Source organism: Cornus florida, unplaced genomic scaffold, assembly GCF_030987335.1.
Source record: "Cornus florida cultivar Cherokee Brave unplaced genomic scaffold, ASM3098733v1 CherokeeBrave_3.0.0_Hap2_Chr02, whole genome shotgun sequence".
Taxonomy (NCBI): Eukaryota; Viridiplantae; Streptophyta; class Magnoliopsida; order Cornales; family Cornaceae; genus Cornus; species Cornus florida.
In genome coordinates this window covers 46,773,440-46,787,488 of record NW_026775572.1, presented here as the reverse complement: position 1 = coordinate 46,787,488, position 14,049 = coordinate 46,773,440, and the positions used below count along the sequence as shown (strand labels likewise).

General features: G+C 38.7%; 1 protein-coding gene across 2 annotated transcripts in view; it reads left to right on the top strand.

Annotated features, from left to right (window-relative positions):
- LOC132294887 (alpha-amylase 3, chloroplastic) overlaps nt 1–14,049 on the top strand; it is a 46,617-nt gene that overhangs the window by 23,914 nt on the left and 8,654 nt on the right. For both annotated transcript variants that reach the window (XM_059792901.1, XM_059792900.1), the window contains exon 9: nt 2,325–2,431. In XM_059792901.1, coding sequence (XP_059648884.1) covers nt 2,325–2,431 — 107 coding nt within the window. The remainder of the gene's footprint in view (nt 1–2,324; nt 2,432–14,049) is intronic.

Sequence of the window (14,049 nt, the reverse complement as noted above, 5' to 3'; positions counted from 1 at the left end):
TACCATGTTAAAAGATATAAAAGTTGAAGAGAGAAATTAAACATGAGAAACACAAGAATATAACATGGTTAAGCCACTAGGGCTCACATCCACGACTCACAAAGTCCAAAGAGCTATATTTTTTTCATTACAATCTCTCTTAATTTTTGTATACATTGATCACCTCTATTTATAGGTGAAAGAATACAAAAATGTGGTAAATATGATATAGGAAACATTCCTAAAATCACTCCCATGATTCACTCATATCAATTTGTTAAGGAGTGATTTAAGGGCTTTAATCATTCCTACAATAATATTCTCCAACAGTTTTTAATTACTTCCTCCCACATAAGTTTTAGTTGGCCTCTTTGTCGTTGATCTTCTAGTCAAACAATTCTTCCTCTTCTAACTGGTGCATCATCGGGTCTACGATGAATATGGCCATACCACCCAAGTCTACTTTCTCATTTTATCGTTTATAAGTGCTATACCTAATGCTTCCCTCGCATGTTTATTATTAATCTTATCTTTTCTAGTTACTCCTATCATCCATCGTAGCAATACTCATTTCCTCCGCTGCATGGATGGTTTATTTTTTTTCTTTCCTTTTTTTCAACGCCCAACACTCTACTCCATACAATATAGCTGGTCCAATAACTGTTCTATAGAATTTTTCTTTTGTCACAAAGGATACCACTAGATTGCCTCCGTTTTGTCGACTCTGCTCCAATCCTACTTACTACATCACCATCGATCTCCCCATCTTTTTGTATATTGATCTTAGGTAACGAAATTAGCTATTTTGAGTAACTTATTGGTCTTCAATTGTGATATTTATATTGTTTCATCTGTTATTTTATCAAATTTACATTCCATATATTCCTGTTTTAGTTTTACAAAATTTTAAGCCTCTTGCTTCTAGTGTCTTTCTCCCATTTCCAATTTTGTTGCCAAGGCTTCCCTAGAGGTATCTACTAAGACTATTTCATCCGCAAATACCATACACCATGGAATGTTATCTTCACGATCTTTTGTTATTTTGTCTAACACTATTGCAAATAGGTATGGACTTAACACCGATCCTTGCTGTAGTCCCACTTTTATAGGGAATTCACTAGTTTCGCCACATGTAGAATGACCTCTAGTCAATGTCTCACTATACATCCTGAATAAGAGTTATAAGCTTTATAGGTACTCGTTTTCTCGGTAGAGCCCACCAAATTATGCCCCTTGGCACATGTTCTTTAAATCTATGAAAACCACATACAAGTCTTTTTGTTTACTCTGATATTCTACTATTAGTTGTCGTATTAAGGATATGGCTTCCATAGTGGATCTACCTGGTGGCATAAATCTGAATTGGTTATCAGATATTGATGTTTCTTCCTTGATCTTTGTTCAATTATCCTTTCCTACAATTTCATTGTATGACTCATCAATTTAATTCCTCTATAATTTCCATAATTTTTTATATCTCCTTTATATTTATAAATTGGTATTATTGTGCTTTTCCTCCACTCACTTGGCATTAATTCTTCTCTTAGAATTTTATTAAACAACTTTGTTAAGCATTCAATACATACCTTTCATAAAATTCTCCATGCCTCCGTTGGAAGGATTAACTAGTTGTCTTCCACAAGTATAAATTTAAATCAGAAATAATTACCTAGTTCTGTGAAGTTTGCCGTCAATTTCTATTTTCTTCTTGTAATACGATTCAAAGTACCACACATCACTTGAACATCTGATTTATGTGTTTGCTTGCTGTGTATATGCTTTAAGACTGATTTGTTTGCTTGTAATGCACCTATTGAATGCAGCTGCAGAGCATCAGTAGAATGACTAAACTTATTTGTTGGCTAGTGCACATTCTATTTATGTGAACCAGACCAGTGTCACATTGTTACTTCCAACCCCTCCCCCCTTCTTGTTAGGATACCACTTGCCTCAAAAGATTAACTTGTGAGGGGTTAGGCCAAACAATTTACATTAAACTCCGATACCATTCCTCACGTACTATCACATGGAGAGAGAGGCAAATAAAGCAGAGTGCAAAGTGCAAACATAGAGACGGATTGGGGGAGACTTGAACCAAAGGACCACTTGGCAAATAAGCTGTTATGGAATAGGCCAAACTTTATATATCAAACTCCAGCAGTTCTATTCTAATAACTGAGCAACTTGCAACTTCCAGAAATCCTCTCCAGATTGTTAACTGACATGCATGATTTTTTTATTTTTTATTTATAAGAACTGACATGCATGATTTTAAACTGTGGAACTTCTGCTTATGTTGCATGAACATTATGGGATGTGTAAACTACTTTGCTTTTGTCATACAGGGGAGGGGCAACAAGAGCAGCGGAGATAATTTCCATGCTGCTCCAAATATTGATCATTCACAAGACTTCGTGAGGAAAGATCTCAAAGAATGGTTGCTGTGGCTGAGGTTAGTAATCTCGACCTTCTGTTGAGGTTTCACTGATAAGTTGATTTTCTTTCCAAGGGTAGAAGCAATTATATATATTGTTGTTGATAAGTAAGTAGAAACAATTACTGTAAGTGGAAAATGACTTTCAAAAGTAATCCCCTATAAGAAGAATAGCTTAATAGGTGTCCTCTTAGGCCTGGTACGCTATTTGTTTTCCTTGCCCTGTTTTTTTCACTTGTTTTGGCTAGTTGAAGGCAGTGGGATTGCATACTCTGAAGGTTCCCAAGCAGCGCAGTAAGCTAAATTCACTCTCTCGAAATCTGTGTGAAAGTAGGTCCAAGCTCTGATACCAGTTGTTGCTTTACTGCAGAATCATAAATATTAATTCGGGTGTGTTGGTAAGCAAAAAATAATGTGAAAATGTAACAAGAAGACAAATACAGAACATAATGATCTATCATGGATCACCAGTAAGGCTACTCCACAGATAGGGATGATTAATGGGACTTTACTAGAATAATGAGATTACGGTAAATATTTTCCAGAAAACAGTGAAATTTATCCAACCAAAAACTTAAAGACTACAAAGCAAAATTGAAACCAAACTCTGTTAAATGGATATGATATCCAAAGCCGTAAATAAGTGACTTGTAGAATTACTTTCAACTCTCATGTAAAGGATTACCTCGCGAAATCTCTCACACCAAACATGGTCCCCGCTGGATCTTTCTACCTTGGGTGCTGTCAGATTCCTACCGTGAAACTCCAAACCCCTTCTATAGAGCCCTTAGACTGAATCCCTTGCTGGATAAGGATTGGGAAACCAATTATTCGTTTCTCTCTATTAAAATCCATCAATAAGTCCTAATAAATTATATAGTTGAGACAGTCCTGAACAAAAACAGTAACTATTTATTGAATATTCTAAGATATTGTTATAAGGTTAATATTTATATATTGAAAAGCAAAATTTAAGTTCCTAATAGTTCTTGTTGTGGCCAGAGTGGCTCAAGTGTTTGTGTTTGGGGTCAAATGTTATCAACACTACCATGCTACGTTACACAGGAACTGAGGGAAGTATGGACGATGCAGAAATGAACATTACTATGCTGCACAAAGGCTCAAAACACATGGTCTCTGGAAAATAGAAAACATTTCTGGGTTAATTTATGGTAGAAGCTAGTTTTGGACTCAACCTTACCTTAAATAAAGTAAGTGGACCAACTACCAATTGAATATTTCAATTTAGCATTTTTTTTTTTTTTTTTTCTAATAAATTGTGGAGTCTAATGAATGCATCTCACACTCGGGTTGAAATCTCTAATGACTACATCATGCAACGGAAAGCTGACGCAATATAAAGGAACACAGTGAGCCTGTGTTGGCTTTAAGTATATTGCATAAACAGAATCAAACCTTGATTTTCAGTCACAAACTGCAACATTTCCAAGTAGATCTTAGAGTCGTTCTCCTGATTTTCTCATATAATCAGCACCTACTTATTCTTTGGATAAGCGGTTGCAGTGATGGGTTCATAGAAGGATTCAAATAGGTTGGAACGGTGGTGCATAATTACTGTTGGGTCCATTTTATCTTCTATTTTTTCGTCTTGTGTGCGTGGGGTTATGACTATCCTGTGTTTAATTACATTATCAGCTAGATGCTCCATCTAAAATTTCTTCCCAAGTTCTGTGGCACTACTGGAGATTGTTAAAAGATCATGGTTCAGTAGTCAGCAATGGAACTTAACCCAATGGCTGAACTCATCAAGTGCAGATTTTCATAATTAAAAGTCATACTGGATGAAATTTGAGAAACTGTGATACTGGTAGTCTGGTTATGAACTCCTTTCTGTGCAACCCATGTGTTGCATCTTCTATGATTTCTACATCTTCCTTCATTTTCATTCTCTTTTCCCTCATATTTAAGCTAAGTATTAATTGGTGCGAAAGGGTGCACAATCCAAGTGCAAGATATCTACGGTTGGAGTGACAAATAAGAGCAAAGACAAAAGATTAAGTTGAAAAGATCCAACTCATCAAACATTCTACAAAAGAACCTATATGTACTTTTAGTCATGGTATCTCTAATGGTGTGACATGGTGTTTGAAAATGAGGAAACTATGATATAAGAACTTCATTAGTGTTAGAAGTTATATATATAATAATGGGTCGTTATGTAATTATGTTTAGTTAATAGGCTGTTTGTGTTATTATGTAAACCTTGTAACATATATAAGCCTACATAGGCTTATTAGGTTTTGTAAGTTGTTTTTGTATACACAGAGAATACGCTTTTGCTCTCTCTCTTTCTCTTTTGATTTTGAACATGGTATCAGAGCACAATGATCATGAGTGTGAGAGTTAGTAGGTGGGTTGGTGGTGAATCATGATCTGAATCACGATTTGAATCACGATCGGAATCGTGATTGTGGTTTTGATGTCTCTGTTGGCAATTTCTTGTTCACCGTAATCAGATCTGAAGTGTGTTCGTTGTCGTTTCTGCCTTCTTCATCGTCACCGGCAGCTCCTCTTTGGTGGTCGTCGTCTCTGCCTTCTTCGTCGTCGCCGGCAGAAGCTTCTTCGTCGTCGCCGGCAGAAGCTTCTTCGTCTCGATTTGCAGAGGTGAGATTGGTTTTCGGCCGGAAGTTGATTCGGCCGCTGCTCGTGGTTGGGTTGCCGTCGCCTCCGCCGTATTGTTTACCGGAGTGAAGAAGAAGACCCGTGTTTGGCTACACGGTTGTGCTATTCCAATCCCGATTTACTAAACCAGGGATAGTCCAGATCCTGTCCGGTTCCAAGATCCGACTCGTACCAGGATCCGGCCCATATCAGGGCCGGACCCGTTTGAGGACCTGGCCCGTACCAGGATCCGACCCGGTTTCAGAATCCGACCCGTTTCAGACTTGCTTCCAGGTTCGGCCAAAATACAGAATTTTTGTTCTCTCTCCTTTTTCTTCTCTGTTTTGCTGAATTCAACATGGCCTCAAGTTCAAGTTCAGATTTGCTTTCACCCACGAACAGTCTTAATTCTCCCATGACTTCAGTTAAGCTCAATGGGAAGAATTACATATTGTGGGCCAAATCTGTTGCCATTTTTCTCAAAGGCAGAGGTCTTGGTTCTCATTTGACTAAAGAGAAGCTCAAGGCAACTGATACTTCCTTTGATGCATGGGAAAAGGAAGATGCTCAGATCATCTCTGTGATGATAAACAGTATTGAACCCCAAATTAGTTCAACGTTACTTTATTTGGATACAGCCAAGGAGATATGGGATAGATTGCAGCAGTTATATTCTGGGACAGGTAATATCACCCGTGTTTATGAGCTATGTAAACAGTACTTCAATCTTGAACAAGGTACTCAAAGTATAGAAGAGTGTTATTCCAAAGTTATGGGAGTCTGTGAAGAGCTGAATATGTATCAGCCCATTACTGCTGATGTTCGCAGTATGCAACAACAGCGTGCGGACTTTAATGTTGTCCGTTTTCTTACTGGTTTATCATCAGCATATGAGCCTTTTGGTGCACAGATTATGAGCAGTCCAACACTTCCATCTCTTGCTGAGGTGTTTTCTCGACTTCAGCGTGCTACACTAGCAAGTGATACCTCAAATTTGAATACTGGACAGAGTGGTGAGCGTTCAGCATTGGTAGTTTCAAAGGGTGAACATAATACTTACCGTGGAGGTCGTGGGGGACGCTCCGCACGTGGTGGTCGTGATTCACGTGGAGGACGTGGCCGTGGCAGGGAATTAAGAAAGTGTACTCATTGTGGTCTTTCTAATCATACTGTGAACTTTTGTTGGGACCTTCATGGGAAACCATCTAGTTATGCAAATCAAGTTTCCTCTTCTCCGAATGATGTCGCTTCTGGATCGCACAATGTAGCTGAATCAGATACAGTTCATGTTCCACGGGATGAGTATACTCAGTTTTTGTCTTATAAGCAAGCATCTAATTCATCTTCCACGGCTACCTTTGCCCATTCAGGTACTGCACACACATGTCTATTGTCTTCCACTCGCAGTCCTTGGATCATAGACACTGGAGCATCTGATCATATGACCGGATGTTCTTCTCTTCTATCTGATTTTCATTCTGTACCTACTTCTCAAAGTGTTACTCTTGCTAATGGTTCATCCATTCAGGTTTCAGGTTTCAGGTTTGTGGACAACTCAACTTAGTGATTCATTGTCTCTCTCGTCTGTTTTACATGTTCCGCAGTTTCCCTTTAACTTAATGTCTATCAGTAAGCTTACTAAATCTCTCCAGTGCTCTGTTATATTTGATCCTACTTCTTGTGTGTTTCAGGATCTCGAGACGAAGAAGAAGATTGGTACGGGGTATGAAGCCGGTGGCTTATATTATTTTGATTTCGAACCTTCTCCTGTGGCTCTTCAGTCTTCTCTGTCTCCATTCTAGTGGCTCTGTCACCTTGGTCACTCGTCACTTCAAGTTTTGAAGCGTCAAGTTCCTAGTCTTAGTTATTTGAAATTCTTGTCATGTGAAGTTTGTCAACTTAGTAAGCACCATCGCGTGTCTTTCAAGTCTAGGGTTAATAATCGTGTTTCTAGTCCTTTTCATTTGGTTCATTCAGATGTATGGGATCCAATAAAACATTCTTCAATCAATAAATTTCATTATTTTGTGACATTTGTGGATGATTATTCTCGCCTGACTTGGTTGTTTCTAATGAAAGATCATTCTGAGTTATTTTTAATTTTTCAAAAATTTCGCAAAGAAATCAAAACTCAGTTTGGATGTCCAATTCGTATTCTACGTTCTGATAATGCTAAGGAATATTCTTCAACTCCCTTTGATACATATCTTAGTGATAAAGGAATTATTCATTAAAATTCATGTGTTTATACTCCACAACAAAATGGAGTTGCAGAACGTAAGAATCGACATCTCTTAGAAGTAACTCGTGCTCTTTTGTTTCATATGCGTATGCCTAAACGGTTTTGGGGTGATGCTGTTCTTACAGCCTGTCATCTTATTAACCGTATGCCGTAATCTGTATTAAATGGCAAATCTCCACATTCTATTTTATTTCCTGATTCTCCCTTGTTTTCTCTTCCTCTTAGGGTTTTTGGATGTGTATGTTATGTCCATAATCTTGGTCCTGGTTTTGATAAACTAGACCCACGTGCCACAAAGTGTGTATTTTTTGGCTACTCTCGCTCTCATAAAGGTTATCGCTGCTATAGTCCTGTTTCTCAACTTTACTTTATTAGCGTGGATGTCACATTGTCTGAGTCCATCCCGTATTTTTCAATACTGATTCACTTCTTGATATCAATCTTGAGTTGCCTCCTTTTGCAGTTCCTTTTCCCTCACCTTCTCTTCAATCTCAATCTCTGGTTCCTTCATCTGCCCCGTTACAGGTGTACACTCGAAGACCAAAGCCATCTGCTGTCGTGCCTCCTCCATCATCTTCAGAGTCTTTGGATCCGACAAATTCCACTGTGTCTGATTCCTTGCCGATTGCACTTCGTAAAGCTCCTTGCTCGTGTGCCACTAAACATCCCATTGCTCATTATGTTTCTTATAATTCCTTATCACCATCATTCTCATGTTTTTCCTCTCAGTTGTCTACTACATTTGTTCCTAAGACTGTGCAGGATGCTTTGTCTGATTCGGGGTTGGAGGAAAGTAATGCAGGATGAAATGGATGCTTTGCATATGAATGGCACGTGGACTCTTGTTTCATTACCTCCAGGTGTCAAACCTGTTGGTTGTCGCTGGGTATATATTGTGAAGTATCTTCCGGATGGGTCCGTTGAGCGTTTAAAAGCACGTCTTGTTGCCAAAGGTTATACCTAGACTTATGGTATTGACTATGACGAGACGTTTGCACTTGTTGCTAAGATTTCCTCTATTCGTGTTTTGATTTCTCTTGCTGCTAATAAACATTGGCCTCTGTTTCAGTTAGACGTTAAAAATGCCTTTTTGCATGGTGACTTAGCAGAAGAGGTTTATATGGAGCAACCACCTGGGTTTGTTGCTCAGGGGGAGTATCTTCACACTGTTTGTCGCCTTAAAAAGGCTCTATATGGCTTGAAACAATCTCCACGGGCTTGGTTTGGAAAATTCTCTGAGGCGGCATTAAAGTTTGGTCTTCAGAGGTGTCAGACTGACCATTCGGTATTTCACCAGCGCACTAAAGCTGGTTTCATAATTCTTATGGTGTATGTTGATGATATTGTGATCACAGGTGATGATTCTGAAGGCATTGCTAAGTTGAAGTTGTTTCTGCAATATCGATTCCACACTAAAGACTTGGGTAAACTTAGGTATTTCTTGGGTATTGAAGTAGCTAGATCCAAGACAGGTATAAGTTTATCCCAACGAAAGTATGTGTTGGACTTATTAGAAGAAACAGATGTTAGGTGGTTGTCTGGTTGATACTCCTATGGATTCAAATACAAAACTTGTAGCTGATGTGGGTGATCTATTTAGTGACCTGGGCAGATTTCGTCCCCTTGTTGGGAAATTAATTTATCTCACTATCACTCTACCTGATATTTCATATGCTGTTAGTGTTGTAAATCATTTCATGGGAGCCCCTAGAATGCCACACTGGATTGCTGTTCTTCGGATTCTCCGATATCTCAAGCAAGCTCCAGGTTTTGGGTTACTATATAAACCAAATGGTCATCTCAGGGTGGAAGGTTTTACAGATGCCGACTGGGCCGGTTCTCCTTTAGATAGGAGATCTACTACCGGCTACTGCACATTTGTAGGAGGAAATCTAGTTACATGGCGAAGTAAAAAGCAAACGGTGGTAGCTCGATCTAGTGCTGAAGCTGAGTATAGGGCAATGGCCCATACCACTAGTGAGTTGACATGGATACAACATTTTCTAAAAGAACTTGGGTTGACAGTTGAAGCTCCTACTTCATTGTTATGTGATAATCAAGCAGAAGTTCACATTGCATCAAATCCTGTGTTTCATGAGAGGACCAAACATATTGAAGTTGATTGTCACTTTATTCGAGAAAAAATATTACGTGGGAGCATCTCTACTCCATTCGTGAAGTCTGAAGATCAATTAGCTGATATGTTTACCAAAGCATTGGGTCATAATCGATTAAGAACTATCTGTTCCAAGCTGGGATTATTTGATATATATTCTCCAGCTTGAGGGGGAGTGTTAGAAGTTATATATATAATAATGGGTCATTATGTAATTATGTTTAGTTAACAGGCTGTTTGTGTTATTATGTAAACCTTGTAACATATATAAGCCTTTTGTAAGTTGTTTTTATATACACAGAGAATACGCTTTTGCTCTCTCTCTTTCTCTTTTGATTTTGAACAATTAGCTTTGTTGGAAAACAGTAATAGAGTCAAAAGGGTCTGAAAATTAGGAGAGCAAAAACAAAATGATGTAGGGGAAGAAGAAGAATAGAGAATGAGGGAGAAAGAGAAGAATAGAGGGAAGAAACTCAAGCAATATTCTGAATATCAATATCAATAATCATAAAAACGTGCCTCACAATGTATGCATCAGGCATCTATATAGGCATAAAACCCTAGATAATCAAAGAAAGTCAAACTTAAAAATTAGGGAACATAAACCCTAAATAAATCGGAAAGTCAAATATGACATAAGACAGAATAAATTGCAAATTATCCTCTATGTCTACGCCTATAGTAAGTGCGTAGACCACTCAGCTCGGGACCTCTATCAATTCTCCCCGGCTGAGAAGAACTCTCCTCCGGAGAGTAAAGCTCGTGATACTGTTCCAGAAGATCTGGGTCAATGCGACAAAACTCATCCTCTGTGATTCATGCATCATTTGTATCTGGACGATCTCTCGAACGGACAAGGTATCGCTGATAACCACCCTGATGAGAAGCAATAATCTGATGGTCAAGTATCTCTGCAATCTGATCTTTCCTCCATGGCTGACTTGGTGGAAGAACTGGCACTGGTGCTGATGAAGATGTAACTCCACTTATGGGTGTACTTGCTGGAAAAGTGGGAGGCTCAAGGGTGGCTCAGTAAGGAAACAAGTCCTCCACATTGAAAATTGGACTAATACTCATATTAGATGGTAAGTCAAGTAAATAAGCATTAGGTCCCAACTTATGAATGATACAAAATGGCCCAATGGCACATGCATGCTATTTCTTGAAAGAGTTTTTAGGATAACGCTCTTTGCGTACACGAACCATAACATAATCTCCTTCATTGAATTCTTTATTCCTACGATGAGCATTAGCAGCAATTTTATAATTTTCATTACGTAGAGCAATTTTCTGTCTTATGTCGGCATGAACATCACGGATGTGCTAGGCGAAGGAATCAATGGACTCAGAAGGACGAGATTCAGGTGGTAAAGGATTAAGGTCAACAGGCTGGCGAGGAGGAAAACCGTAAACAATCTCAAAGGGGCTCTTACCAGTAGCCCTATTCACCGAACTATTATATGCATAATCAGCTGTAGGTAACAATGAATCCCATATACTCGGGCGCTCTCCAAATAGACACCTAAGTAAGTCTCCTAAACTTCTATTAACAACCTCGGTCTGACCATCAGTTTGGGGGTGAAAAGCAGAGGAAAATTCAAATTAGTCCTAAAAAGTTTCCAAAGTGTCTTCAAAAAGTAACTCATAAACTTGACATCCCTATCAGACACAATGGAAATGGGTAATCCGTGAAGCCTAACAATTTCCCCAAAGAACAACTTAGCCACATGCGAAGCATCAGCTGTCTTGCTACAGGGAATGAAGTGGGCCATCTTAGAAAACCTAAGAAGCACGGACATGGATACGACACGACACGACACGACACAGACACGGCAAATCCAAAAAAATTAGGACACGGACACGGCGGGGACATGGTGAATAGTGTGTGTGTGTGTGTGTATATATATAATGTAGTACTTTAAAAATTAGTGAGTGTTACTATTTTTCATCAACCTCACAAAAAAAAAAAAAAAACACAAATCATAACTCATAACTAATAAACTATAAAAGAACAATGTTTATAAAGCCAAATAAGACCAAATAAAAAACAAGACATTAGAATAATAATTTGTATCATTTAATCATCATTGCAACTTTACTCCAAATACAAAAGCATAGAAAGAAAGGACTATTAACATTCATGACTGTTTAACATTTAGGACTTTACTGTTAGCACTTAGCATTCACAAAAACTTAAAGGCTAGTCCTCAAAAAAGATACAAAAACAAGTCAATGTACTATCATCTATTCCATCCATCATTTGACCTAGGACTTTTACCATTTACAATACCAGAAGGGTAGTACAAAACAAAAAACAGAACCTATTAGCATTCAAAAAAAAAAAAAAAAAAAAAAAATTTCCAGACATGTTGAGTGTCCGTGCCGTGTCTGCGGAGTGTCCGAGCCGTGTTCGAAAATTAAAAAAAAAAAAAATTCCAAACACGTTTTTTGGTGTGTCCAACACATGTCGGGGCGTGTCCGTGTCCGACGCGTGTCGGACACGGATTCTTCGCCCATTCTAGCGTGTTTTTGCTTCTTAGTAGAAAAGCTATCCACAACAACTAAAATCGAATCGTGTCCTCTAAAAGGTCTTAGGCAACCCTAGAAAAAAATCCATGCTAAGATCCCTCCATGGTGTGTGTGGAACAGGCAAAGGGGTATATAATCTAGTGTTCCTCTTCTTAGCTTTAGCCAACTCACATGTGCGACACTGAGAAACGATTCTAGCAACATCACCCTTTAAAGAAGGCCAATAAAATCTGACCTCTACTAGGGAAATTGTTTTATCTCTACCAAAGTGACCAGCAAGTGCTCTTGCATGTAACTCCCAGACTAAGAAATCTCATGCGAGGAGTACAAAGTCTAGAACCTCGGAATAGATAATCGTCTCTAATCACAAAGTCAACATAATCTCTACGGTTACCATTCTGAATCTCTTGAAATATTTCCCCAAAGTCAGGACAAGTGGAATACTCATCATTCATCCTTTCAAAGCCTACAACCCTGATACTCATAGCTTGAAGAACAGCTACAATTCGACTGAGTGCATCATCAGGCTTATTTTCTGAGCCATTACGGTGATTGAACACAGAAGTGTACTCTTGCAGAAAAGCAATCCATTTTGCGTGTTTAGCACTTAACTTTCTTTGGAACTGAAGGTACCCCAAGGCTTGGTGATCAGAGTATAAAACAAACTCTTGAGGAAGCAAATAATATCGCATATAGCGGAGTGCCTGTACAACAACGTAAAGCTCTTTCCGACAAGTAGAATATTTTTGTTTAGCTTCGTTAAGATTCTCATTGAAGTACACAATGGGTTGACCCTCTTGACTGAGGACACCTCCTATTCCAACTCCAGACGCATCACAAGCAACCTCAAAAACTCTGGAGAAATCAGGATGACGTAGAACTGGTGCTTCAGTAATTTTCTGCTTGATTTCATTAAAGGCTCGTGCTGCATGTGCAGTCCATTTGAACTACCCTTTCTTCAAATAGTCTGTGATAGGAGCCATAATGGAACTAAATCCCTTGATAAATCGCCTATAAAAAGTAGCTAAACCATGGAAACTACAAACCTCTGAAATGGATTTAGGTTCAGGCCACTCTTTAATTGCTTTTATCTTTTCGGGATCTGCAGCAATTCCTTGCGCAGAGACAATAAATCCTAGGAAAATCACTTCAATCTTCATTAAAGAACATTTCTTTGAGATTAACATATAACTTTTCAACTCGAAGAACGTCAAGAACTTGTCGAAGATGACTTAAGTGCTCTCCTTTAGACCGGCTATAGATTAAAACATCATCAAAGTAAACCACCAAAAATTTTCTTATGAAAGGTCGCAGGACTTGAGTCATGACCCTCATGAATGTACTTGGTGCATTTGACAACCCAAAGGGCATGACTAGCCACTCATAAAGTCCATCTTGTGTCTTAAAGACGGTTTTCCATTCATCACCCGGTCTAATGCGGATTTGGTGATAACCACTATGCAAATCAATCTTGGAGAACCACCGGGAACCAGCCATTTCATCTAACATATCATCTAAACGAGGTAAGGGAAACTTGTACTTGATTGTGATTTTGTTAATGGCTCGGCTATCAACACACATTCTCCAAGAACCATCTTTCTTAGGAGTCAAAAGAGCTGGCACAGAACATGGACTAAGACTATCTCTAATAAAACCTTTCTGCAAAAGTCCATCAACTTGCCTTAGCAATTCAACACGCTCCTTAGGATTCATTCGATAATGAAGAAGATTAGGCAATTGGGATCCTGGAACTAAGTCAATTGCATGTTGAATATCCCTCATGGGAGGTAATTCATCAGGCAACTCCTCCAGTGTCACATCTTGAAATTCTTGTACCAATTTAGTGACCTCAAAGGGAGGTGGATCCACCACTTCATCAGAAGGTTCTTCAGGAACTTCCTTAGCAACTAGTGCTAGTACAATTCCTGATTCCTTTACTTCTTTCTCAAACTCCTTTCGGGTCAAAATGTGGAGGTGTTTCTTTGCATCAGACTGAGATTGCAACTTATGTTTGGATTTACTCTCTCTCTCAATTGGCTTTGTGGGTGTTAATATGATGGTTGTTCCCTTATATTTGAACACACGTGTGTTATCTCTACCATAATTAGTAACATCCAAATCATAAAG